Genomic DNA, 27,697 nt, shown 5'->3' on the forward strand with positions numbered 1-27,697 from the left:
TTCCATAGAGCTAATACAGAAGTTTTATAAATCCAAATTAAATTTCAGACAAGCATTCACATTTGGGGGCAGTTACATAAACTAGTTATCACTACAAATTTGAAGAAAAAAGATGCTGTGAAAAATAAAAGATTTCTTTCTTTTTAAGCAAATTGGCTGACTTTGCTAGCGGAAGTTCTTAATTACAGGATTCATTGATCACTCAAGTTGAAAAGGGGCATTTCTCATATCAGCTGACTTCCATTAACCATTAATTCTTACTCTACCAAACATGGTGTTTTGCCTCATAAACAAAATCCAGTCTTTACTCAGACTGTTTCTTCTTAGATGTAGTGGGAAAAAAAAAATCACTTAAAGATAATATGATTTCCCTTTTCTAGTTTTTTCTTCTTCATTACTGTAGCAGCATTCATTCTCCACCACCAAGATTTCATGGCAGTAAGAGTAATCCTACCTTCTGTTAGTTAAACACATTCTTATATATTGCTTATTGATACCGTCTTTGAACACTGCACATTGCATTTTGTTCTTCAGAACTAAAATAAACAGCATGTTGGCAATGGTTCAGGGTACTTTGAGCTTACTCGAGGAAACTGCAATATTGCAATAATTGCCATTTCCTGCAGGGTTTTGCTCTTTAAAAACAAAAGCACTTTGGCAAAAATTGAAGGCGGAAAATTCATGATGGAAGTTTTCAGGAGACAGGAAACAATTGTTGCAATTACTGATGTACCTGTAGGAATGCCAAAAAGAATTTTCAGTGCTGATCATAAGTTTCCTGAAAGGGTCTTAGGTGAAGTGGTCAGTTCTGTTTGTTAAATCAGAAACTAAATAATTGTCACATAATATAGAATCAAAGAATAATTCAGGTTGGAAGAGACCTCAGGAGATCTCTAGACCAACCTCCTGATCAAAGCATGGTCAATGCTGAATTCAGACCAGTTTTCTCAGGGCTTTACCCAGTTGGGTCTTGAAAACATCTAAGGACAAAAACTACACAAACCTCTCTGGGCAACCAGTTGCACTGCTTAACTGTCCTCCTGGGTTGCTTGTGACCTGCTTTGTTGTTCCTCTAGCAGATATTGGGGTTGTTCAAGTCTCTCATGAGAACCAGAGCCTGTGAACATGAGGCTTATTCCAGTTGCCTGAAGAAGACCTGTATTGGTTTTAGGTGGCAAGGTTTGGGTAGAGGCGGGGAGTGCAGGGATGGCTTTTATGAGAAGACATCAGAAGCTGTCCCCATATCGGAAAGAGCCAGTTTCAGCCGGCTCCAAGATGGACCCACCGCTGGCCAAAGTCTGAGCCAAACAGAGACATTGGTAGCGCCTCTGTGATAACATGTTTAAGAAAGGGTAAAAACTGCTGCACAACAGCAGCAGGGAGAGGAGAGAGAATATGTGAGAGCAACAACTCTGCAGACACCAAGGTCAGTGAAGAAGGAGGGGGAGGAGGTGCTCCAGGCACCAGAGCAGAGATTCCCCTGCAGCCTGTGGTGAAGACCATGGAGGAGCCCACGCGAGAGCAGGCGGGTGTGCCCTGAAGGAAGCTGCAGCCCACAGAGAGCCCATGCTAGAGCAGGCTCATGGCAGGAACGGTGGCCCCGTGGAGAGGAGCCCATGATGGAGCAGGTTTTCTGGCAGAACCTGTGGCCGAGAGGGGTGACCCACACTGGAGCAGTCCGTTCATGTAGGACTGCACCCTGTGGAAAGGATCCATGCTGGAGCAGTTCATGAAGAACTGCAGCCCGTGGGAAGGACCCACGTTGGAGAAGGTCGTGAAGAACTGTCTCCCGTGGGTGGGACCCCACACTGGAGCAGGGGAAGAGCGTGAGGAGGAAGGAGAGGCAGAGACAAAGCGTTATGAACTGACTGCAACCCCCATTTCCCATCCCCCTGCACCGCTCAGGGGGAGGAGGTAGAAGAGCTGGGAGTGAAGTTGTGCCTGGGAAGAAGGGGGGAGTGGGGAGGAAGGTGTTTTTAGATTTGTTCCTATTCCTCATTATCCAACTCTGTTTGATTGGCAATAAATTAAATTAATCTTCCCCAAGCCAAGTCCGTTTTGCCTGTGACAGTAATTGCTGAGTCATCTCCCTGTCCTTATCTCGACCCATGAACTTTTCATCGCATTTTTTCTCCCCCGTTCTGTTGAGAAGGGGGAGTGATAGAGCGGCTTGGTGGGCACCTGGTGGCCAGACAAGGTCAACCCACCACAAGACTTCATCCACTTCTTCCTGATCAGGCAGTCTGTATCGGATACCCACAACGTCACCCACATTGGCATGTCATCTAACCCAGACCCTTAAGCTCTCAGCTGGCTTATCATCCATCCCTAGGCAAAGCTCCATGGATTCCAGCTCCTTTTTCTCATATAGAGCGCCTTCTTGGCTTGTTTTCCCTAAGGATTCTGTATCCATCCATTGCAGCACTCCATTTGTATGAGCCATCCCACAATATCTCTGTGATCCCTGAGATCGTAGCCCTGCAAATGCTCACAGACGTCTAATTCCTCCTGTTTTCCCCCATGTTGTGTGGATAAGTGTGCAGGCACTTCAGAGAGGCACCCAGTCGTACCAATTTCCCCAAAAGGGCATGAAAGTTTTCCCATAATGCTGATCTCCCGACACTTCCTTAGTTCTGTGCATATGCTTGAAGTGGTCCACTTTCAACCCGTTTTTGGTGATTATGAGGTCCCTCCTGTTTACCCCACATCCTTGCTTGCCCATCCAGTCTATGACTTCCTCACTTCACTGTTTGTCATCCCTTCCCCATCATTCCTAGTGTAGAGCTCTCCTTACCAGGTTGGCCAGCCTGTTGGCAAAGCTGTTTGTGCCCCACTCGGTCATGCGGATCCTGTCTCTCCCTAGCAGTCCTCCATCCTCAAAGAGGATCCCATGGTCATAGTGGCACAAAGTCTAGTTGGAGGCCAGTAAATAGCGGTGTACCCCAGGGTCCAATACTGTTCAACATCTTCATTAGTGTTCTGGATGATGGGGCAGAGCTTACCCTCACAGCAAGTTGGCTGATGACACAAAACTGGGAAGAGTGTCTGATACATCACAGGGTTGTGCTGCCATCCAGAGGGACCTCAACAAGATGGAGAAATGGGCTGACAGGAACCTCATGCAGTTCAACAAGGGGAAGTGCCAAGTCCTGCCCCTGGGGAGGAACAACCCCATGCACCGGTATATGCCAGAGGGGTAGCGAGCTGGAAAGCAGCTTTGCAGAAAAGGCCCTGGGGGTCCTGGCTCCTGGTGGACACCGAGTTGAACATGAGCCAGCAGTGTGACCTTGCAGCAAAGAGGGCTAATGGTATCCTGGGCTGCATTAGGCAAAGTATTGCCAGTAGGTCCAGGTAGGTGATCCTTCCCCTTTATTCAGCACCGGTTGAGTACTGTGTACCTGGAGTCCTGTGTCCAGTTCTGGGTTCCCCAGTACAAGAGAGACATGGACATACTGGAGAGAGTCCAATGAAGGGCCATGAAGATGATTAAGGGACTGGAGCATCTCTCCTATGAGGAAAGGCTGAGAGAGCTGGGACTCTTTAGCCTGGAGAAGACAAGGCTTGGGACAGGAGGGATCTTATCAATGTATATAAATACCTGAAGGGAAGGTGCATAGAAGATGGAGTCAGGCTCCTTTCAGCGGTGCCCAGTGAGAGGACAAGAGGCAACGGGCACAAACTGAAACACAGGACGTTCCATCTGAACATCAGGAAACACTATTTTATACTGTGACAGTGACTGAGCACTGGAGCAGGTTGCCCAGAGTGGTTGTGGAGTCTCCCTCCTTGGAGATATTCAAAAGTCATCTGGACATGCTTCTGGGCAACCAGCTCTAGGTGGCCCTGCTTGAGCAGGGGATTGGACAAGATGATGTCCAGAGGTCTCTCCCAACCTCAACCATTCTGAGACTCTGTAAAAAATTAAAACCTTGCTGCCAACACCAGCCACACACCCAATTGTTGACCTTCAGGATCCATCCACTCATCCTCAAGCTCTTTCCCCTCACCAGTAAGATCAAGAAGAACATCACCGAGGCCCCCATGTCCTTGACCATTGCCCCCAGAGTCATATAGTCGCACTTGAGACTTTCCAGGTAGATCTCACTTGGCAGTATCATTGGTGCCCACATGGAAGAGCAGCAGAGATTAATAGCCTGAGGGCTGGAGAAAAACCTTAGCAGGTTTTCAACGGTGTCCCACATCCAAGTCCCCAGCAAACAAACCTCCCTAAACAATTGGTCACTTCAGCACATGGGAGTCTCCATCCCCCTCAGCAGTGAGTTATTCACTACTGCATGACTCGGGTTCCACCAGCATGGATACTTTGTTTGACCTAGCTCCTCATCTACTATGAGGGCACTGATTCTATTTTGCAGTTGCAAATCTTCAGGTGGAAAAGGAGCCTTCCTCCTGGTGCCGGAAGTCACAAGCTTCCACCCTCCACCATCATGGGAGTCTCCACTTCCCAACCCAGTAAGCACAAACTGCTCCTGCTCCTCCTTCAGTACAGTTGGGGGTTCAGGCTCTTGAAGCTACAGGATTTCAGAGGAGAACCGGTTGATCTCTTTCTCATCATCTCTGATGCTGTGAAGTCTACTGACCTCCTCCCATAGCTCCTTTACTTGATAATGCAGATCCTCAACAAGTGCACACCACCTGCAGACTATAAGACTACCTTCTGCTGCCTCAGCATCAGCAAAACCTCAGGCACATCCTACAGCCTGAGACCTACAGAACTGTATCCTCCTTCTGGAGCTCCATCTAGGCCAAGGCCTCTGCCATTCCAGGGACAGTTGCTCTAACAGCTGCTGGGGACCGTGTCCTGTAACAAGTCCCCACCATTGTTGAGGATACAGACACTGTCCTGAGTAGAGTTACTAGACACACACCCACCCCCCCACACACCCCCACCCCCCAGTATTTGCTGAAAGGGTGCTTGAATGTCCCTAATCAGGAGTCAGCTGGAACAAAAGCCCAATGCCCTCTTTAATCAAGAACAACTGACAGAGCCTGTTAGAACTGCTAAAGCTTGATAGAAATCACAGTCTCCTGTAGCTAGGAAGATGCAGTTAAGGAGCACTTAAGCCTTTTAGATGTACACAAGCCCATGGGACCAGGTGGGATGCATCCAAGGGTGCTGAAGGAGCTGACTGATGTCACTGCAAGGCAGCTCTCTATCATCCTCAAAAGGTCACAGCAACTGGGGGAAGTTCATGATGACTAGAAAAAGTCATATCACACCCATCTTCAAGGACAAAAAGGAGGATACTGGGAACTACGGGCTAGTCAGCCTCACCTCAGTCCCTAGAAAGGTTATGGAACAAATCCTCCTGGAAGCTATTTGTAAATACATGAAGGACAAGAAAGTGATTGGGAGCAGCCAACAGGGATTTACCAAGGGCAAATCATGCCTGACCAAACTCATTGCTTTCTATGATGAGGTGACTGGCACTGTGGACAAGGGGAGGCAGTGGATGTTGTATACCTTGACTGAAGAAAGGCCTTTGATACAGTCTCCCATAATCTCCTTATCACCAAATTGTTGAGATATGGGCTGGATAAGTGAACAATCAGGTGGGTGGAAAATTGACTAGACTGCTGGGCTCAAGGAGTTGTGATCTGTGGTACAAAGTCCAGCTGTGGGCCAGTAATTAGTGGGGTCTCTCAGGGATCAGTACTGGGACCAATGCTGTTTAAGGTCTTTATTAGTGATCCGGATGATGGGACAGAATGCACTCTCGGCAAGTTTGCAGATGACACCAAATGGGGGGGTGTGGGGGTGTTCAATATGCTGGAGGTCAGAGGGACCTGGAAAGGCCAGAGAAATAGACGTGAAGTTTAACATGGATAAATGCCAAGTCTTGCATCTGGGATGGAATAACCCCATGCAACAATATAGACTGGGGGGCTGACTGTCTACAAAGCAACTTTGCAGAGAAGGACCTGGGGGTCCTGGTGGAAAGCAAGTTGAATATGAGCCAGAAGCATTTTGGCTCTTTGTTAGATTTGTGTGTCTACCACTGTACTTTCTTCTTTCCATCCACTGGTCCTTGCAGCAAAGAAGGACAAATGCATCCTGGGCTGTATTGCCAAGAGTGTAGCCAGCAGGTTGAGGGAAGTGATCCTTACTCTCTGTTTAGCACAGGTGAGACTGTATCTGGAGTCCTGTGTCCGGTTTGGGGCTCCCTGGTACAAGAGAGACATGGAAATACTGGAGCAAGTCCAGCAGAGGGCCACCAAGATGGTCAGGGGGCTGGAGGACGTGACATATGAGGAGAGGCTGAACTAGGCCTGTTCAACTTGGAGAAGAGAAGGTTCAGGGGATATCTTTTTGCTCTCTACAACTACCTGATGGGAGGATACAGAGAAGATAGAGCCAGACACTTCTCAGAGGTGTACAGCAATAGGACAGGAGGCAATGAATGCAAATTGTAATATGGGAAGTTCTGATTAGATATTGGGAAAATACTTTTTTCCATGAGGGTGGTCAAATACAGGAACAGGTTGCCCAGAAATGGTGTGGAACCTCTATCCTTGGAAGTGTACACGACTGGATGGGACAATTTCCCGAGCAACCTGATCTAATTAGACCTGCTTTGAGCAGAGGGTTGGACTAGATCACCTCTGGAGGTCCCTTACAACCTAAATTTTTCTTTGGAAAATTATCAACCATACTAAAATACAGTTTATTGGTGGATGAAATAGCACTACAAGTTATGTTGTGTCAGCCGGCTCGTCCTTCCATCTTCTTTTAAGGTACTATCAACAAATGAAATAATTAGCAGTTATATCAGGAAAATCATATAGGCATCATCTCCTGTATGGAGACAACTTTTCTGGGCTGTTTATCCAGTCAGTGGTTTTATTTTTGTTTTGTTTTGGTTTTTAAAGCTCCTTTTCCCAGACAACCATGCATGGGTTGTTTCTTGTTAGATTTGTATGTCTGCCACCATACTTTTTTCTTTCCACCCGCTAGTTCTTGGCTCTTGCCTTTCCAGTCACTTCCATTAGCTCTTTATCTAAGCCCAGAACCCTTTCCCGCTTACTGGATCAGAGTCCCAGTCTTCTTAACCATCCAACTCATGTTTTCCTTTCCTCCTCACTGACTGGCCCTAGTTGCTGTTTTCATGTGTAAACGATCTCTTGGGAGGACTTGAGGGTTGTGTTAGAATCAGGCTAGCACATGGCCATAAAAGGAGAATGAAAGAATATCCATGTTAATAGTCATAGAACATTTTCCATTCCCACCACAGGTTTAGTACTTGCTCCTTTCTCTGTTTTAATAGGATAGTCTTCCTTCAACCATATATCCTAGGTCCTGTATATGGAATAGAATAGACAGTTCTTAGATTAGGTACTAGAACCCAGAGTTTATATAATTAATAGCAGAAGCAGCAGATGCAAGGAGATGCCCCATTTAGGACCACCTGGAGCACATCCATTGGTCTTTGGAGCATTTAACATATAAATAGGGTAAACCAAACATAATTCTCTGCTTAATATATTTGAGCTTTAAGCTCAGGCAAAATTTCACAAACTGCAATAAACCACCCTCCTCACCCCCCCCCCCCCCCATCACTGCTCAGTTTCAAGTCCACAATTGAAAGAGTAGAAGTACTAGAGCTTTTAAAAGAAAAACTTATACAAGCGTGGATGAAGAAATATGTTTTCTTTTGTCTTAACAGTTCAATGTCTTTGGCTGACATTTTTCAAAAACAAGTTAGCCTGATAAGGCATTCTATACAGAAACTTTCAATCTTTGATTACGGTTTAACAATGTTATGAGTGACTTTCAGTTTTCACAGTACCTTAAACAAGAGCGCATTGGTCATTCTTAATAATAAGCATGTCTTAACAGACCCATTTAGGACAGAAGATTGATTAGATATTATAAGAGCAAAGAAAATCAGGCAACAAGAGGGTGTGTGGGAAAAGGTTAACTGAAGAATGAACTTGGCAAAATATGCCAGTGGAGAAGATGCTGCAAGTGTTAACATCAGTCTCTGAACCCAGTAGTGTTGTTGATTTTTTTGTGTCAATGCCAGATTATCATCAATAAATGCATATTTGCTGGCACCAAACAAGTTTTCTACATGCCTTTTGCTTCTTCCTTAACCTTATAACACATCAAAAGTGTCAAGGGAATATATTTAGAGGTAATTGGAAAAAGAGGGAGGGAGGGTCCTCCCTGAGCAACTTCAAAGTTAGCCCTACTCTGAGTGTGTGTGGGGGTTGTACCATAAAACCTCCAGAGGTCCCTTTTGACCTAAATTATTCTATGATTTTAAGTTTGCACATGGGAGAAAGGAACTTGATGAGAGAAAAGCATGTTCATTGAAGCAAGAAAAGCACAGGAAATAGAAGAGTCTAAGAGAGAAGCAAAAGGACATATTCTCATTCCTCTCCCTTCCTTCCTTTGGAAAAAAATTAAATATGTATCTCATTGCACTAAACACAGTAAAGAAATTACATAATTGTTTTCTTTAAGTAATGACTGCAGCTGCCTCAGCAATTTAGGAAATTGCCAGTAGAATTTCAACTAGAAGAATAGGAGGCCCACATGAAGACTTCTTTATTACACAGATGATCATATTATGATAAATTTAGATAATCCTTCCTATCAGCATAACTTAAAACTTGTCCATAAACTTAAGCTTTTTCCCCAAACAACAAAATGCTGCATATATAGCTTCACACTATGTCCAACTGTAACTTACCCAAATTCATTTTAGATTAATTCAAGTGATATGAATTCAACTTGTTTTCACCCAAATAATGATTTAAAATGTCAAAAAATAAAGTTTTTGTTCAAACATTTTTCTTTGCTACTTAAAATACAGCAGCCCATATGATGTCACTAAAAGAATGTGCATTTAACTTCATATTTTAGTAAACATTCTAGTTTTGATCAATAACCAACTTACATAGTTCCATTTGTGTAGACTGCGTCACTTCCCTCCACGTACTGAACCTGGGCTGGGTAGACATGCTGTACCTGTTGCACAGTCTGTACTTGCTGTACCTGTAAACAAGAACACCAGAAATATAGGATAGTTTACCTTATAAAAAGAATGACTAGTGCTTCAGTGCATCTAATGGTTTCTAAACAATACTCTCACTCATGGGACATCCCTGTTCTCACAGTTACTAAATAACACAGAATGTAATATTGTGCTGCAAGTCTGTAATATGCTAAGTGGAGTACTAACACTGGAGATGCGTGCCCTTAAGAGTATGGGTATTTTCAATGTCAAAGACTGAACCATTTGGAAAGCACAAGAACAAGAACTGTATGCTTCACACGAAGCTTAGGAAATACATTTAGTAAGGAAGAAAACTTCATTTGGTCATCTATATGCTGCTTTTCTGGGGTTTTTTACTCCAATTTAACTCTATACAATACAAGCCTCTAAATCACACCTTACACATGCTGTTAACAGGCAACCTTTGACCTGTCAGAGTAGGTCCTAAAACAATTCAGTGTAATCCTAGAAGAGTCTGGTTCTCATGCATGTGATGCATCATCTACAAGAGCTCTTTAAGAACATTTTAGTTAGAACACCTCCATCATCCTCACTACATTCTATAAAATTCCTATTCCTCCTTTTCCACCATTAACTCATATACTTTGAAGTGAGATTCTAAACTTCATTGTTAATCTAATGTACTGGTTTTGGCTGGGATAGAGTTAATTTTCTTCATAATAACTAGTATGGGGCTATGTTTTGGATTTGTGCTGGAAACAGTGTTGATAATACAGGGATGTTTTCATTATTGCTGAGCAGTGCTTACACAGAGTCAAGGCCTTTTCTGCTTCTCACATCACCCTGCCATCAAATAGGGTGGGGATGCACAAGAAGTTGGTTGGGGACACAGCTGGGACAGCTGACCCCAACTGACCAAAGGATATTCCATACCATATGACATCATGCTCAGTAATAAAACTAGGGAGAAGGTTGACAGGGGGGCAACTTCTCAGGGACTGTCTGGGCATTGGTTGGTTGTTGGCGAGCAATTGTTTTCATTTGTATCACTTGTCTTTCTTGGGTTTTATTTTTCTCTCTGTTATTTTTTTCCTCTTTTCCTTACAGTAATAATAAATATCATTATTACTTTTTAATTATTAAACTGTTTTTATCTCAACCCATGAGTTTTCTCCCTTTTACTCTACCGATTCTCTACCATCGGGGTGAGGGGAGTGAGTGTCTGTGTGGTGCTTAGTTGCCGGCTCGGGTTAAACCACAGTACCTAAGGAAAAATTTATATGAAAACATTAATTGTGAAAAAACCCACATTACTTTGAATAAGCCTGTTCAAGTGTGACAGAAAAACAGATGTTTCTGTCAGTCAGCAGTAATGAGATGTACTCTTTTTGATGGTTAAATAGAAAATCAGCAGTTTGCTGATTTTCCGTGTGAACCATTACATAAATTGACATTAGCCTGCCATCCCTTAACAGTGTTCCTGAACTATAATTTCCAAAATTCAAAAAATACATCTCTTATCATTAAGGCGAGATAAAAATGTGTACAGAATTTTGATTTTACATAAAAGTGTTTGCATTAAAAGTACTAATAAAGTTAAGAGAAAAATAGCAGGGTAAAATAAGTAAGGATTTATAAACCCTGTTTAAAATAAAAACATATAATCAAGTGCAGTGCCTAAAAAAAAAAAAAGAGCTGAACATGCAAAGCTTTTTGTTCTCAGAGAAAAAATATTATCTGAATACATTAATTAGTCTGGAATACTTTTGAAAAGCAGCGCATGCTGTAATGTTTATATTTAGATAAGTGACCAATATATGTTCATGACTGGTTTTCATATGTTAAATCTGATTTTGCATTAAGCTCTAGTTTTGATTAGCAAAAGTGTGCATGTCCAGTCTATGCTGAATAGGAAGATTGGTTTTGTGTAACTTTTGATGCATGGATACACCTTCTAAAATTGATTAGACACTTGTTTTTAATTTTACTCTTCAAATTCTTCAGTATTACATGACATAAACCATAAGGTCAGTGAGATTAATTTAAAATCCTTATAAGCTTGCTACCTCATGCTTAAGAGTGCATGTTAAAACAGGAATGATATATGAGTGGAAAATCATATTTGAGAAAACATAAGACTAAGAAAAATTCTGCAAGATGTTAAATAGCATTTAATTACGCTCCTCACTTTTTGGCCTTACTTTTGCTACTTTTTACTTGCACCATCATTCAGGGTGTCAAAAACAACAATTGCTGTGTTTCTTGAAAACACCTGTGAAACCACTGCCACTACACTCTGAAGGGAATCTTAGTTTTTCATTAAGGACGTTTTATTTTCTTCATTTGGAGCACCATATCAGACTGTCATGAAAGACACAGTTATATTGTCAGTGTGCAAAGAAAAGATTTATTTTAGCAGAAAATAATTTAGACTTTGAGAAATTATTCCCCCCACAACTACAGGAAAGGATTTTAAAAAATAAATTATTTCTTCTGAATTTTTCATCTTTACCTAAAGTAGTCTGCTCCTAAAGCATATGTACATAAATTCAAATTTCAAATTTAAGCAAATATATGATATATACAGTTAATTTTTCAGAGCAAAATGACTCTTCTTCATCAAAGAGATTGATAGCCCTTTCTTTTCCTACAGTGGAAAAGCACCTATCTTACCCACATTCTTCATCACATTTCCTAGTGGTATACTAGATTCACATCTTTATTCTTCCTTTTCCTTACCCTACACATTCAATTCCTTTAAAATTCCTGACTTTTTCTCAACACTTTCATCATCGATCCTTTTCTCTCTAAACCAGAATCTCCTTCATATTCTGTCTCAATCACTGCAGAATAATCTGCATTGACTTTCACAACATATGAATCACATCTTCAGTCTCTACATAATACTGCAGCAAACTCCTCTTCCTTGGCCAGGCTGATCCCCTAACTTTCCTTTCTAAAACCTTACATGACTTCTAGTTTCAAAATAAGACTCAACTGAAAAAATACAATCCAATATAAACACAAAATAGTCCAAAATACAGATGAAATATTAAGTGAAACAGAATTATTGGAAATAGTAAAACTGAAAAGTAATAACTTCTTGAAAATATATGCTGATAGAAACTATATCTAGTTTTTTAAAGTTTAAGCAAAGCTTAAAAAGTTAACCACACTAAGCCTCCTAGAAAGCTTAACTAAGTCCAAGCATCAAAGAAGCTTCATTTACAAAGTTAGTATAATATTAAAAAGACCTTATCCTAATGTGCCCTGATAGTATGCACCCATGAGTGCTGAGGGAGCTATCTGATGCCATTGTGAGGCCACTCTCAATAATCTTTAAATGATCATGGCGATTAGGAGTGGTGCCCAAGGACTGGAGGAAAGCAGAAATCACTCCTGTATTCAAGAAGGAGGACCTGGGGAACTACAGGCCGGTCAGCTTCACCTCAGTCCTTTGGAATGTCATGGAGCAACTAATCCTGGGAACCATTTCCCAGCCCATGAATGACAAGAAAATAATCAGGAGCAGTCAGCATGGATTCACTAAGGGAAAGTCATGCTTGACAAACTTAATAACCTTCTACAATGAAATAACTGGCCTGGTAGACCAGGGGAGAGCAGTGGATATTGTCTACCCAGACTTCAGGAAGGCCTTCGACACTGTCTCCCATAAGGTTCTCATAGAGAAGCTGTTGAAATATGGGCTGGATGAGCAGACACTGAGGTGGATCGAAAACTGGCTGAATGGCCAGGCCCAGAGGGTGGTGATCAGTGGCACTAAGTCTAGTTGGCCAAGAGAGCTGGGGCTGTTTAGCCCAGAGGCTCAGGGGGAATCTCATTGTGTGTATGTCCTGTTTTCAGCTAGGATAGAGCTATTTTTTTTCCCCCTTCTTTGTAGCTAGAATAGTGCTGTGTTTTGGATTCAGTGTAGAATTTGATGAGAAGAATGTTGATAATGTACTGATGTCTTTAGTTGTTGCTAAGAAATCAGGGACTTTTCAACTTCTCACGTCCTGCTAGTGTGCAGGTGCACAAGAAACTGGGAGGGAGCATAGCCAAAGCAACAGATCCAAATTGGCCAATGGAATATTCCATATCATCTAATATCATGCTCAGTATATTGATAAGGTTTGATCAGGAAGCTCACTCTCGCTTCTGGGATTGTGGTTTCAGGATTCACTCTTCTCTGGGATCACTAGCTGGGAAGGGGCTGGGCATCAGTCAGCAGGTGATGAGCAATCACATTGTGCATTACTCGTTTGTATTTTCTATTCTTACTATTATTATTATCATTATCTTTTTTTTCCCAATTATTAAATTGTTTTTATCTCAACCTACAAGTCTCCTTACCCTTACCCCTCTGACTCTCTCCCGCATTCCCTGGGGGTGGGGGAGAGTGAGCGAGCAGCTGCATGGTGTTTGGCTGCCAGCTGGGTTTAAACCACAATAGTGTACAAATACTTGAAGGAAAGGTGCAAAGAAGTGTGGGAATTAAGAATTGGTAGTTAGCAAAATGTAAACTGACCTTGAGGTTAGAAGAATGATTGTCAATAACTGAGGCAACATTACGGAACACCGTGTTGCGAGCATGAGAAACAGCAGGTCAGAACACCGCCTGCAGAGTTCATGGTGAGCGTGTGAGCAGTATACAGACAAAACCTGAAGGTCAGTAGGATGTAGAAGTAAAAACAAACCTATGTAAACAAATGATAATAAATTGGGAGCTTGCATACAGTGTGGCGGCATTTGCTCTTGGCAATGCTCCCCCTTCAACATACTTGAATGAGTTTGTCATGATTCAGCACGTCGCCCCGATCCCAGCTGGTCTGAGACCGGCAAAGAAGATGGAGCCAGGCTCTTTTCAGTGGTGCCCAGTGAAAGCGCAAGAGGCAATAGGCACAAACAAAAAGCAAAGAACAAAGAGGTTCCATCTGAACAGCAGGAAACACTTTTTCACTGTGAGGATGACTGAGCACTGGAACAGGTTTCCCAAAGGAGATTGTGGATTCTCCCCCCTTGGAGATATTAAAAAACTCTCTTGACATGTTATTAGGCAACCAGTTCTAGGTGACCCTGCTTGGGTAGGGGGGATGACCTCCAGTGGTCCCTTCCAACCTCAACCATTCTGTGATTCTGTAATAAAGATTTAAGTTAGAGAGATCTATATAAAAGTCCTAATTCAGCAAAAGCTTTTCAGTGGCACAAAGTCTAGTTGGAGACCAGTGACTACTAGTGTACACCAGGGGCCAATACCGGGTCCGGTCCTGTTCAGCATCTTCATTAATGATCTGGATGATGGGGCAGAGTGTACCCCCAGCTATTTGCTGATGACACAAAACTGGGAGGAGTGGCTGATATATCACAGGGTTGTGCTGCCATCCAGAGGGACCTCGACAAGATGGAGAAATGGGCTGACAGAAACCTCATGCAGTTTAAAAAGAGGAAGCATCAAGTCCTGAACCTGGGGAAGAATAACCCCAGGCACAAGTACAGGCTGGGGGCCAACCAGCTGGAAAGCAGCTTTGCAGAAAAGTACCTGGGGGTCCTGCTACCTGCAGTTTGGAGAAAAGTGTTGTTTAAGGGTTAAAGGCATCACTCTAAATGCAACAGAGAAAAGAACAATTTTGACACAGTGAGCGATCTTGTGTTATATTACAGCACAAATCCAGACAGTGATGATCCTAAAAAGACTGTGATAGAGCAGTGCTCAATCATCAGAAATAAGCAGAAAAGGGCAATAGAATCCAGGCCCCTCCAGAAGACGTAGAAGGTGGTTTACGACAAAAGGGTACTGACTAAAAATTTTAAAAGCCTCCCCTATGGGTTTTGATCATAGGCATGGGCTAGAAACACCCCTTTTCTGCTATTCCGTCAGGGCCTAGCAACTTCAGGAAAAGTTATTTTGTAAAAACTCTTTTTGGAGAAGGCCATTCAGACAGGCTGTAGAAATGAGCTGACAGAAACATCATGTACTTCAACAAGGAGTGCCAAGTCCTGCCCCTGGGGAGGAACAGCCCCATGCACTGGTACATGCCAGGTGGGCCAGCCAGCTGGAAAGCAACTTTGCAGAAAAAGACCTGGGGGTCCTAGTGGTCACCAAGTTGAACATGATCCAGCAGCATGCCCTTGCTGCAAAAAGGGCTAATGGTATCCTGGGCTGCATTAGGCAAAGTATTGCCAATAGGTCCAGGTAGGTGATCCTTCCCCTTTATTCAGCACCAGTTGAGTACTGTGTACCTGGAGTCCTGTGTCCAGTTCTGGGCTCCCAGCTGAGAGAGCTGGGACTGTTTAGCCTGGAGAAGACAAGGCTTGGGGGAGGGGGGCTTATCAATGTATATAAATATCTGAAGGGAAGGTGCATAGAAGATGGAGCCAGGTTTTTTTTCAATGGTGCCCAGTGAGAGGACAAGAGGCAACGGGCACAAACTGAAACACAGGAGGTTCTGTCTGAACATCAGGAAACACTATTTTATACTGTGACAGTGACTGAGCACTGGAGCAGGTCACCCAGAGAGATTGTAGAGTCTCCCTCCTTGGAGATACTCAAAAACCATCTGGACATGTTCCTGGGCAACATGCTCTAGGTCACCCTGATTGAACAGGGGGCTGGACAAGATGACCCACAGAGGTCCCTTCCAACCTCTGCCATTCTGTGATTTTGTGATTCTGTGATTTCAGCCAATTATTAACTTAGTAGTGATGAACTTTGAGCAAGTACACAAAGATAAACATTTAAATTCATGTTAAGTGGCCAATGCTTAAATGTTTTGCTAAAACGCTAGTGGTTGTGGGGTTTTTTTGGGAGGGGGTGTTTAAAAAAAAAAGAAAATGTATTCTGAGGTACATTATAATATAAGTAGAAGTGATATTAATGGAATTATGAGATATTATTAATTGAATCTGTATATCAGGAAAAATTATTAGTGAAATGTATGAGGCAGTTAAACAGCATTGCAAAGAACATGCAGAAAAAAATCATCACTTTAAATTTTAAAACTAAATTTAACAAAATGCTAGAAATTTTAGTTTAGACAACAGTGATTCACTAGCACAGAAACAGACTTAAATAATTTAACAAGTTATTCTTGGTTTTAATATTGTTGATTTTGAAACAGTAAAGCCAACTTATGTTGAAAAAGAACATCAGATTTCACCCAAAGAACCTAAAATACTGACAGCTGAATGGAAGTGGAGAGGGAGGTGCTGATCTCTTCTTCCTGGTATCCTGTGACAGGACGAGTGGGAATAGTTCAAAGCTGCGTCAGGGGAGGTTCAGACTCAATATTAGGAAACATTTCTTTACTGAGAGGGTGGTCAAACACTGGAACAGGCTTCCTAGAGAGGTGGTCGATGCCCCATGCCTGTCAGTGTTTAAGAGGCATTTGGACAATGCCCTTAATAATATGCTTTTGGTCAGCCCTGAAATGGTCAGGCAGTTGGACTAGATGATCGTTGTAGGTCCCTTCCAACTGGAACAAATAATTAAAAAAATAAAAAGCTAAATTACACTTACTAAAGGAGTCTTTGACAAAAGTCATGGCTTTTCACATTCAGTTTCTGTTTTCCAACTCCACTTCCCTCCTCAATCTCCCCATGCACCACTCCCTCTAACGTTGGTGGGGCTGCATAGGTAATTAATCATGTCACAGAAGTGTGTGCTGAGCTGGCTGCTTCAGAAGCCCCTTTAATTCTCTGGCAAATCCAAATTATGTATTACATATGGTTTTACTTCAAATACCTTTCTGCAGTTGTGCAGGGAACCTGCGGGGAGTCCAGCTTAGAAGTACAAAATGACATTTCTTTTGTATTTTACATCTATATTGTATTTATTTCAAAAATTCCATATTCCTTATAAACCTTTCAAAGGAATAAATGTGAATATTCAATAACAAAAATGAATGTAATTTTTTATAAGATATTGCACACATTTTATAGTAATCTACTTTTAGAATCATGCATACATATTTCTGGTGGTTGTCAGATATTCTAGTTCAGGAAATAAACCCTGAAAACTGCATGTCTGCTTATGTAGCTATTTTAGTTCCAGCAAAATAAAATTGAATAAAACAGTGAAAAAGAGTTGCTTTTGGAGCCTTGTACAAAATCAGATCTTCACTACACCTGTTGAAATGCATCATTCTGTCTTGCCAGGGTTTTTTGTTTTCCCAAAATTAACAGACACCTACCTGTTGCTGAACCGGTACCTGCTGTACTACCTGTGTGGGCACTGCTGCCTGGCCAGCCACAGATGCCTGTAAAGTCACAGTCGAACCTGTGTCCGACCCAGTCTCTGATGTCTGCATCGTGGTCTCTGAATAAAATTAAAATGTAAAATTAAAAGTTCAGCACAAACTTCTTTGCTTTTTGTCACTTATCCTTATTCAGATCTTAAAAGAATATTTACCTAAAATCCAATCTGGGGATTAGCTAAAGATTGTTTCACATACTATTACATGAGTATATAGAGATACTTTATTTATTTTTCCTTTTTTAAAATGCTGCTTTGGCCTAAAATATTAGAAAATTTATATTATATATTATTGTTTTGTCTAATTAAGGTCTGCTTAGAGCTTGCAGCACATCAGGAAGAGAACACTATAAGCTTTGGACTTCATGAATTTTTTTCTAACAGTTTACAGTCTGCTTTGTAACAGCAAATATGTTTATCAAGTCAGAAGCAAGGTGCACACGAACCTACTTACTGCTTTGAGGTAAAGAACTTTTAGAAAAAAATCCAGTCACAGACCTTATTCTTCTCTAACTACACTTGTATACGTTAGCTGCAACTATTGTCAAATTTTCAGAGGAAACTGAAAACCTTATACCATATTAAGACAATGCACTTTAAGCTACCTAGATGCACAAAAATAATTAATTCTAGAAGCTGCACATATAAATGTTTACTTCTTAATTAAGCATGCCTTCACAAAAAGACTTGCAATAATCAATGCAATTAAACTGAACACTGGAAACATTTCATACCAGCTCATCACAATTCTAAAGAACTAAAAGAGTAATTTCTATAATAATCACAAGTAAATTACAGTACCTCCAATACTGTCAGCTTTCAGAAAGAGCTAACATACACTGAATAAAGTGTACTGTAAGAACACAATGGGTAAAATATGCAATACCATAAATAAATTTCTTTCTTCATTTTCTTCCCTGAAACGGTTCAAAACCTTATGTACTGAAATATTCAAAGTTTTCTCTTACCTTACTTGCACTCAAAATATCAAAATATCAAAATAAGAGATTAAGGACTTTCCAACTCCCCATGTCCTGTCCATGCGCAGGTGTACAAGAAGCTGGGAGGGACCACAGCCAGAGCACCAGACCCAATTTAGCCAATGGAATATTCCATATCATGTAATGTCATGCTCAGTATATAAAGGAGGGACGTCCAGGAAGGAGGGGGTTCTCTCTTGCTTCCAGGATTGCGATTGTGGGATATTGGTATTTCAGGATCACTAGTCAGGAACGGGCTGGGTATCAGTTGGCAGGTGGTGAGTAATTGCATTGTGAATTATCTGTTTGTACTTTCTATTATTGTTATTGTTTTATTTTATTTCATTTCAATTATTAAACTGTTTTTATCTCAACCTATGAGTTTCCTTACCTTTACCCCTCCAATTTTCTCCCCCATCCCCCGGGCAGGGGAGGGTGAGTGAGCAGATGCATGGTACTCAGTTGCCCTCTGAGCTCAAACCACGACAAACTCATAAAAACCATAAATAAGTCAAAGTCCTCCCATCACCTTGTAAATGACTACCCATTCTTCAAAGCTGTCCTTCCTCTGGTTTACTGAGTTGCACTATAAATTCTTCATATTCAAATGCCGAGTTAAAGCTCTAGCAGGTGATAGAATGAGGGGCTGCAACCTGAAAAGAAGACCCTGAAAAGCATTTTAAACGTCATAGTGAAAAAGTGACTCAAATAAGCTTGCTTTAGCAGAAAGTGTTAATGTAATCACTGGAGTTATAAACAGGGATTTTACCCCTATTAAAATTGTGAGGCACACACTAGAAAAGTACATGAGGTTGTGGCACTGATATTTTTAAGAGGAATATTCAAAATCTGGATAGAGCACAGAAATGGTCCAACAATGAAGAAAAATGCCTTACAAAGAAATCCTATTTAGAGTATCAGAAAGAAGACTGAGGGTGACTTATACATACTAGGAATTAGATAATTCCTCAATTTTTCACAGAATCACAGAATCGTTTAGGTTGGAAGGGACCTCTTGAGATCATCTAGTCCAACCCCCCTGCTCAAAACAGGGTCACGTACAGCAAGTTGCTCAGGGCCATGTCCAGTTGGGTTCTTAATATCTCCAAGGATAGAGACTCCACAACATCTTTGGACAACCTGGTACAGTCCTTGACTAACCTCACAGTAAAAAGTGTCTTTGAGAGTTCAGATGGAATTTTCTGCTTTTTTCCATTTGTGTCCCTTGCCTCTTGTCCTGTCAATGAGCACCACTGAGAAGAGTCTTGCTCCCTCATCTTCACTCCCTCCCATCAGGTATTTATACACAGATAAGATCCTCCCTGAGCCTTCTCTTCTCCAGGCTAAATAGTTCCAGCTCTCTCAGCCTCTCCTCATATGGCAGATGCTCCAGTCCCTTAATCATCTTTTGCTAGACTTGCTCCAGTAAGTCCATACCTTTCTTGATATTGTGGAGCCCAGAATTGAACACAGTACTCCAGATGCAGCCTCACTAGCACTGAGTAGAGAGGAAGGATCTACCTTGACCTCCTAGCAATGCTCTTCCTAATGCAGCCAGGGATACTGTTGGCCTTTTTTGCCATGAGGGTGCACTGCTGGCTCATGTTCAGCTTCTTGTCCACCAGGACACACATTTCCTTCTCTGCAAAGCTACTTTCTAGCTAGTCAGCCTGCAGCCTGCACTGGTGCCTGGGGTAAGTCCTCCCCAGATGCAGGACTTCGCATTCCCACTTGTTGAACTTCATGAGATTCTTCTATGCCCAGTTCTCCAGCCTGTCAAAGTCCCTCTAAATGGCACAACAGCCATCTGGTCTAGCAACCAGTCCTCCCAATTCTGTATCATCTGAAAACTTGCTGAGGGTGCACTCTGTCCTATTTTCCAGGTCACTAATGAAGATATCAAAAAGTATTGGCTCCAGTATAGACTCCGGGGGACACCATTAGTGACTTGCTTCCAATTGAAATTTGTGCCACTGATCACAACCCTCTGGACCTGGCTATTCAGCCAGTTTCAGTCCATCTCACTGTCCATTAAACAACATCCACTGCTCTCCCCTCATCCATCAAGCTAGTTGACTCATTGTAGAAGGCTTATCAGGTTGGTCAGGCATGATTTCCCATTCATAGATCCATACTGACTCCTACCAAGCACCTTCATGCCCTTCAGTTTCCAGGATTATGTTCTCCATCATCTTCCCAGGAATAGAGGTGAAGCTGACCAGCCTGTAGTTCCCCAGATCTTCCTTCTTGCCTTTCTCGAAGACTGGAGTGATATTTGCTCTCTTCTGCTTGTCAGGAACCTCTTCCAATCACCATGACTATTCAAAGATAATCAAGAGTGGCCTTGCAATGACATCAGCTGGGTCACTCAGCACTTGTGGGTGCAACAAATCAGGCCCCATGGACTTACATATGTTCAGTTTGTATAAGTGCTCTTATACATGGTCCTCCTCCACGGAGGGTAAATCTTCCTTGCTCCAGACTTTCCCTCTGGTCTCAGGGGCCTGGGAATCCTCAAGGCTGGTATTACCAGTAAAGACTGAGGCAAAGAAGGCACTGAGTACCTCAACCTTATCCATGTCATTTATCACCAGTTCCCCTGACCCATTCAGCAGCAGACGACATTTTCCCTAGTCTTCCTTTTGCTGTTTCTGTACTGGTAGCATACTTTTTTGTTGCCAATGCATCTATCAATCAGCATCACATTTTGTACTGGGCCTGCCTGGGACAGAGTTAACTTTCCTCATAGCTGCCTATATGGTTCTGTGCTTTGCATTTGTGGCTAGAACAGCATTGATAATAGACCAATGTTTTGGCTATTGCTGAGCAGTGCTTGCATAGCATCAAGACTTTCTCTCTAACTCCCCGCCTCCCCCCCCCCACCCCGGCCAGTAAGCTGGGAGTGAGCAAGAGCTGACCCCAACTGACCAAAGGGATATTCCATACCATATGACATTGTGCTCAGCAAAAAACGCTCACGGAAAGGAGGAGGAAGGGGGGGCACTCATGGTTATGGCATTTGCCTCAGCAAGCAACTGTTAAGCATGCTGAGGCTCTGCTTTCCAGGAAGTGGCTAGACATCTCATGGCTAGCCAATGGGGAGTAGTGAATTAAATCCTTTTTGATTTGTTTGCACACACAGCTTTTGTTTTTCTTCTTAAACTGTCATTGTCTTGATCCACAACTCTTTTCACCTTACTTCTGTTTTTCCCCCATCCCATGGGAGAAGGTAGTGAGCAAGAAGGAGGGTGGATGTTTGGCTGCTGCTCAGGGTCAACCCATGACACATTTAATCAAGTATAATTGAGAGGTAGACACTGACCACACCAACCCTAGAAAAATGCCTATTTGTTATTTCTGGGAGAAAGCAACACTTGCTTTTTGTTGGCTTTGGGGGCTATGCTAAAAGTTTATACTGTCAAAAGGATTTTATAACAGAAGAAAAAGAAAGTCCCAACTGACTGGAGAGAAAAGAGATGGAGCATAAACAAAATAGAGTGAGAAAGAGAGAGAATACTCAGGAGTGGGACAGATGATAGCATGATGAGATAAATGAGTTGCAAGACATGAGAGAGAAAGCTGATTACAGAATTCAAGACAGTCAAGACCAAGAGACAAGAGTGAAGGCCGAGAAAGCCAAGAGATGTGAGACCCAAGAGGGCTGAGAGAGAGAGAGTGCCAAGAGACAGTCAAGAGGAAATAGACATGCAACAGGGGGGAAGATGGGAGAGACAAGACAAGACAAGACACGAGATAGACAAGATGAACCAAGAGATGAGTGGAGAGATGGGAGACAGAGATGAGAGAGATGAGATGAGATGAGGCACAAGACAGACGAGACAAGTGGTGAGTGGAGAGATGAGAGGTGAGAGAAATGAGAGGGGAGATGATAGGCAAGAGATAAGAGGGGCATGAGATGAAAGACATGAGACACAGGTGAGAGGGGAGAGACAGAGGTGAGACGAGGGAGGCGAGAGAGGAGATTTGAGGCGAGGTGAGGAAGGAGGCCAATAAGGTTGAGGCGAGATGAGTGGAGAGATAAATGAGAGGAGAGAGGCGAGAGAGATGAGGCAGAGCCAAGAAGTAAGATGGGAGACAGACTAGAGAGGCTAAAGAAAGATGAGGGGCAAGAGAGGGGGGGTGCGAGGGGCAGGCAAGAGCGATGAGAGGTTAGAGGTGAGAGAAAAGACAAGAAACAGAGGAGAGAGATGGGGAGGGGGAGAGAGAAGGCAGATGAGCTGAAAGACAATAAACAGAAGGGGGAGAGATGAGAGATGGGGGAGATAAAGACAGGCGACAGACGAGAGACAGACTAGGTGGATGATCGAGACAAGAGACAGAGGAGGCAGATAGAGATGGGGCAGATGAGAGAGAAAGCATACAGGCGAGATACAGACTAGAGGGAGCTGAGGCAAGATGAGAGCGCCCAGATGTGGATGGAGAGACGGGATAAAAGAGGTACATTGGGGAGGGGGGCAAGAGAGCAACAACAGATGAAAGACATGAGAGATTAGAAAGTTTAGATGAGAGAGATGGGAGAGGAGAGATGGGCATGAGACTATGAGAGAGATTAAATGAGAGCACGGAGTGAGACAAGATAGGCCAGACAGTGCAAGAGTAGAGGGGAGGCTAAGAGGGATGAGTAATGAGAGAGACAATAGTTGCAAGGGACAGGAAAGATGGGAGAAACAGAAGAGAAAAGAGACAAGAGGGTTGAGACAATGAATGAGACATGAGATGAGACAATAGAGGGAGATAATAGGGTGGCAGGAGGGAGGAAGAAGAGAGAGAGAGATGGGGAGATGAGGCATGAGACAAGACGAGATGAGAGAGGAAAGGAGAGGTAAGAGATGAGGTGAGAGATGAGACAGACAAGACGAGATGGCAGGAGCGGAAAGGAGAGATGAGAATGGTCAGACAGGATGAAAGAGACAAGAAAGTCCAGATAGGACAAGAGTAGAGGGGAGGGGGCTGAGAGGGAAGGGGGCTGAAAGAGAGGGATGAGAGTTGCAAGGGATGGGAAAGATGAGATAGACAGGAGAGAAGAGAGATGAGAGAGACGAGACAAGATGAGGGATGAGACAAGATGAGGGATAAGACAAGAGTCAAGAGGAGGGACAAGAAGAGAATCAAGACAAGATGATATGAGACAAAAGATGAGACAAAGCAAGACAAGAGGAGAGAAAAAAAGGAGAGGAGAGGAGAGGAGAGGAGAGGAGAGGAGAGGAGAGGAGAGGAGAGGAGAGGAGAGGAGAGGAGAGGAGAGGAGAGGAGAGGAGAGGAGAGGAGAGGAGAGGAGAGGAGAGGAGAGGAGAGGAGAGGAGAGGAGAGGAGAGGAGAGGAGAGGAGAGGAGAGGAGAGGAGAGGAGAGGAGAAAGACAAGGGAGACTAGAGTGCATAGGGAGGCAGGGGAGAGGTAGGGGAGAACAGGGGAGAGAAGAGGTGAAGGAAAGGAGGGAGAGAGGGTCATGGGGGCAAGACAGGGGGACAAGGGGGCAAAGGGGGGGTGAGGGGGAAGATAAGGGGGGGAGATGAGAGAGAGGCAGAGAGGGGACAAGAGCTAGGAGGGAATGGGGGCAAGAGAGGGAGGGTGGAAGAGAGGAGGGGGCGGGAGAGGGGAGTGAAAGGGGAGGGGAGATGACAGGGAGGCAAGAGAGGGATGGAGAGAATATGCACACGAGATAGGTGGATGAGAGAGGAGGGGGCAGCTGGAGAGGGATGAGATAGGTTCAAGAAAGAGGGAGAGGGGAAGAGGGGAGAGTGAGGGGCTGAGATGAGAGAGGGAGTGGAGAGGGAGGGAAGAGGGAAAGGAGGGGGAGGGGAGAGATTAAGGAGAGATAAGACAAGGGAGGGAGGGGGGAGGAGGGGAAGGATGGGAGCTAGAGGGGAGAGTGGGAGAGGGGTGACAGAGAGACATAGGAGAGAGTATCCAGGGCCAAGAGCGAGCTGAGAGAGGAGCGATGGCTGAGAGGGGCACAATGCCTGATAGATGACTGGGAGATAGACAAAAGAGAGGCAAGGGAGCAGAGAGCCGGGAGAGGGAAGGGGGCCAAAAGAGAGCCTGAGAGGAGCAAGAAAGGAGATAGGGCCAGGAGAGGGGCAAAGACCAAGAGAGACATGAAAGAGGCAAGAGGTGACCAAGGGCTGAGGTCTGAGAGGGAGTCAGGAGAGAGCTGGGATAGGTGCAAGGATGTGAGAGAGACTGGAGAGAGCCAGAAGAGGGACAGGGGAGGAGACAGCCAAGAGAGGGCCAAGAGAGAAAAAATGAGGGCCACGAGGAAAAGGGGGACTGAGAGGAAAAGGAGGGGAAAGAGAGGAGTGAGGACTCTGAGAGAGCTGTGAGAGGAGAGGGGGGGGGGGGGAGAGCAGCAACTGAGGACAGAGTCCTGAGAGGGCTGAAAGAGAAAAGTGCTAAGAAAAAAAGAAGGGCTGAAAGAGACAATGAAGGAACAAGGGGCAAGGGAAGGAGAAGATCTGAGGAGTAAGGGGAAGGGTGCAAGACACCTTAGAGTGATCCAAGAGCAAATCTACAAAACCTGAAGAGGAGCTGGAAAGAGACGAGAGTGGAGCAAGGGCCGAGAAAGACATGAGGGGTGAGAGAGAACAGAGACAGGACTGAGAGAGGAGCAAGGGCTGAGAGGGGAGCAAGGGCTGCAAGGATGCCAAAAGAGTAGCAAGGGCCAAGTGAGGACTGAGAGACAGATGAGGGGGAGGGGGAGGCAAAAGAGAGCTGAGAGTTAAGAGGGGAGAGGGGCAAGAGAGAGCCAAGGGAGATTGCTGAGAGAGGAGCAGAGAGCAGAGAACCAAGAGATGAGCAAGGACCAAGAAAGAAACAAGGGCTGGGAGAGAGAGATAAAAGCAAGAGAGACACCTGGAAGTGAGGGAGAGCTGAGGGAGAGCCTAGGTGCAAGGGCCAAGATGAAAGAGGGCCAAGAGAGCACCAAGAGAACAGTGAGGGCCTACAGAGATGTGAGAGAGCCAGGAGAGGGGCAAGGGAGGAGAGAGCTGAGAGCCGAGGGTCAAAACAGAGAAGGGAGAGGGGGGAGGGCTGAGAAAATGCTGAGAGAGGAGCAAGGGATGAGAGATGGGTGAGAGCCTAGAAAGCCAAGAGAGATCTGGGAGAGGGCTGGGAGAGCTGGGAGACAGGTGAGGGAGGAGAGAGTCAATAGAGGTCAGGGAGAGAAATAAGGGCAGAGAGAGAGCTGGGAGAGACCCAAGAGAGTGGCAAGAGCCTAAAGAGCCAGGATAGAGACGAGGGAGGAGAGAGCCAAGAGAAAGGTGAGAGAGGAATGAGGGCTGAGAGCAAGCTGAGAGAGGGACCAGGGCCAAGAGAGAGCTGACAATAGAATAGAATAGAATAGAATAGAATAGAATAGAATAGAATAGAATAGAATAGAATAGAATAGAATAGAATAGAATAGAATAGAATAGAATAGAATAGAATAGAATAGAATAGTTCAGTTGGAAGGGACCTACAATGATCATCTAGTCCAACTGCCTGAACAATTCAGGGCTGACCAAAAGATAAAGCATATTACTAATGGGCATTGTCCAAATGCCTCAAACTCTGACAGGACTGGGACATCGATCACCTCTCTAGGAAGCCTGTTCCAGTGCTTGACCACAGAAATGCTTCCTAATGTCAAGTCCAAACCTCCCCTGGTGCAGCTTTGAACCATTCCCACGTGTTCTGTCACTGGATACTGGGGAGAAGAGATCAGAACCTCCCTCTCCACTTCCTTTCCTCAGGAAGCTGTAGAGACCAATGAGGTCACCCCTCAGCCTCCTTTTCTCCAAACTAGACAAGCCCAGAGTCCTTAGCTGCTCCTCCCGGGACACGCCTTCCAGCCCTTTCACCAGCTTTGTTGCCCTCCTAATGGATGCATTCAAGGACCTTCATGTCCTTCTTAATTTGTGGGGCCCAGAACTGCACACAGTACTCAAGGTGAGGCCACACCAATGCTGAATACAGTGGGATAATCCCCTCTTTTGACCAACTGTTATACTGTGTTTGATGCACCCCAGGATGCTGTTTGCCCTCTTGGCTGCCAGGGCACTGCTGACTCATTGAGCCTGCTGTCAACCAGCACCCCCAGATCCCTTTCTGCAGGGCTGCTCTCCATCCACTTCTCTCCCAATTTATACTTGTGCCTGGCATTACTCTGTCCCAGGTGCAGAATCAGACATTTGTTCTTGCTAAATTTCATGCCATTAATGATTGCCCAATGCTCCAATGCATTGAATGCCTCTGCTTTTTCTTCATCCTTTTAGTCAGGTGACCATCTTCAACAAGTATCCGTCCAATGTTTTCTTTATACTTCCTCTTGTTATTAACATACTTCAAAAAGTCCTTCTTATTGTCTGGCACAACACTGGCCAGTTTCAACTCTGAGCTTTGGCCTTTTGTGTCTTCTCCCTGCATATACGAAGGAGCAAGAGCCTAGAGAGAAGTGAGGGTAAAGAGAGGAGTGAGGGGCAAGAGAGAACTGAGAGGAGCAAGGGCTCAGAGAGACATGAGGGGTGAGAACGTGCATGAGAAAGGTGCAAGAGACCTCTGAATGAACAGAGAGTAAGCTGAGAAATTCCAAATGGGAGTGAGGCAGAGCCGAGGGAGAGCCAATAGCTAAGTGAGGGCCAAGAGGAGCAAGGGCCAAGAGAGAGCTGAAAGGGGAGCCAGGGTCAAAAGAGAGCAAGAACTGGGAGTGAGGCAAGGACCGAGAGAGGTCACTGAGAGAGGAGTGGGGGCTGAGAGAGGAGTGGGGGCTGAGAGAGCTGAAATGCAAGAGAGGGTCAAGAGACAACCAGGAGAGGCGTGAGGGCTGAAAGAGCCAAGAGGGGGTCAAGATCTCTGAGAGAGGGGTGAGAGGGCTGGGAGGAGCAAGGGCCAAGAGAGAGCGGGGGCAGGGGGGGTGAGGGGGGGGACGGCCTAGAGAGCCAAGAGGGAGCCCAGAGAGGGGAGAGGGAGGACAGAGACAGGGCAGGGGCAAGAAAGAGCCAGGAAAGGGGTGAGGGCTGAAAGCAAGCCAAGAAAGGGTAGAGGGCTGAGAAAGGGACACAAGACGTCCTCAGGAGGGGAGAGGGAGAAGAAAGCTGAGACAGAGCCAGGAGAGGGACAAGGGCCAAGAGAAAGTCAGGAGAGGAGCAAGGGCCTAGAGAGAGCCTAGAGAGGAGCAAGGGCTGAGGGAGGAGCAAGGGGCAAGAGAGAGCTGGGAGAGAGCCATGTGAAGGGCAAGGGCATAGAGAGATGAGAGACGGGAGGAGAGCTGAGAGAGACCGCCGAGTATGTGACAAGGGCCGAGAGCAAGCCAATAAAGGGAGAGGGCTGTGAGAAAGCCAAGAGGGGTGAGTGCCAAGAGAGGAGCAAGGGCCAAGAGAGAGACAGGAGAAGGTCAAGGGCTGAGAGAAAGTGGACGGTGAACCATGAGGCAAGAGAGAGCCAAGAGGGAGATGGAACAGTGGTGAGGGCCTAAAGAGCCAAGAGA

General features: G+C 44.4%; 1 protein-coding gene across 1 annotated transcript in view; it reads right to left on the reverse strand.

Annotated features, from left to right (window-relative positions):
* The window catches only part of LOC141917719 (transcription factor RFX3-like), a 207,214-nt gene that overhangs the window by 110,853 nt on the left and 68,664 nt on the right, over positions 1–27,697 (reverse strand). Inside the window, 2 exon segments of the mRNA XM_074811130.1 lie at positions 8,925–9,022; positions 17,174–17,298. Of these exon segments, the coding sequence (XP_074667231.1) occupies positions 8,925–9,022; positions 17,174–17,290 (215 nt within the window). The 5' untranslated portion in view covers positions 17,291–17,298.

Source organism: Strix aluco, chromosome W, assembly GCF_031877795.1.
Source record: "Strix aluco isolate bStrAlu1 chromosome W, bStrAlu1.hap1, whole genome shotgun sequence".
Taxonomy (NCBI): domain Eukaryota; kingdom Metazoa; phylum Chordata; class Aves; order Strigiformes; family Strigidae; genus Strix; species Strix aluco.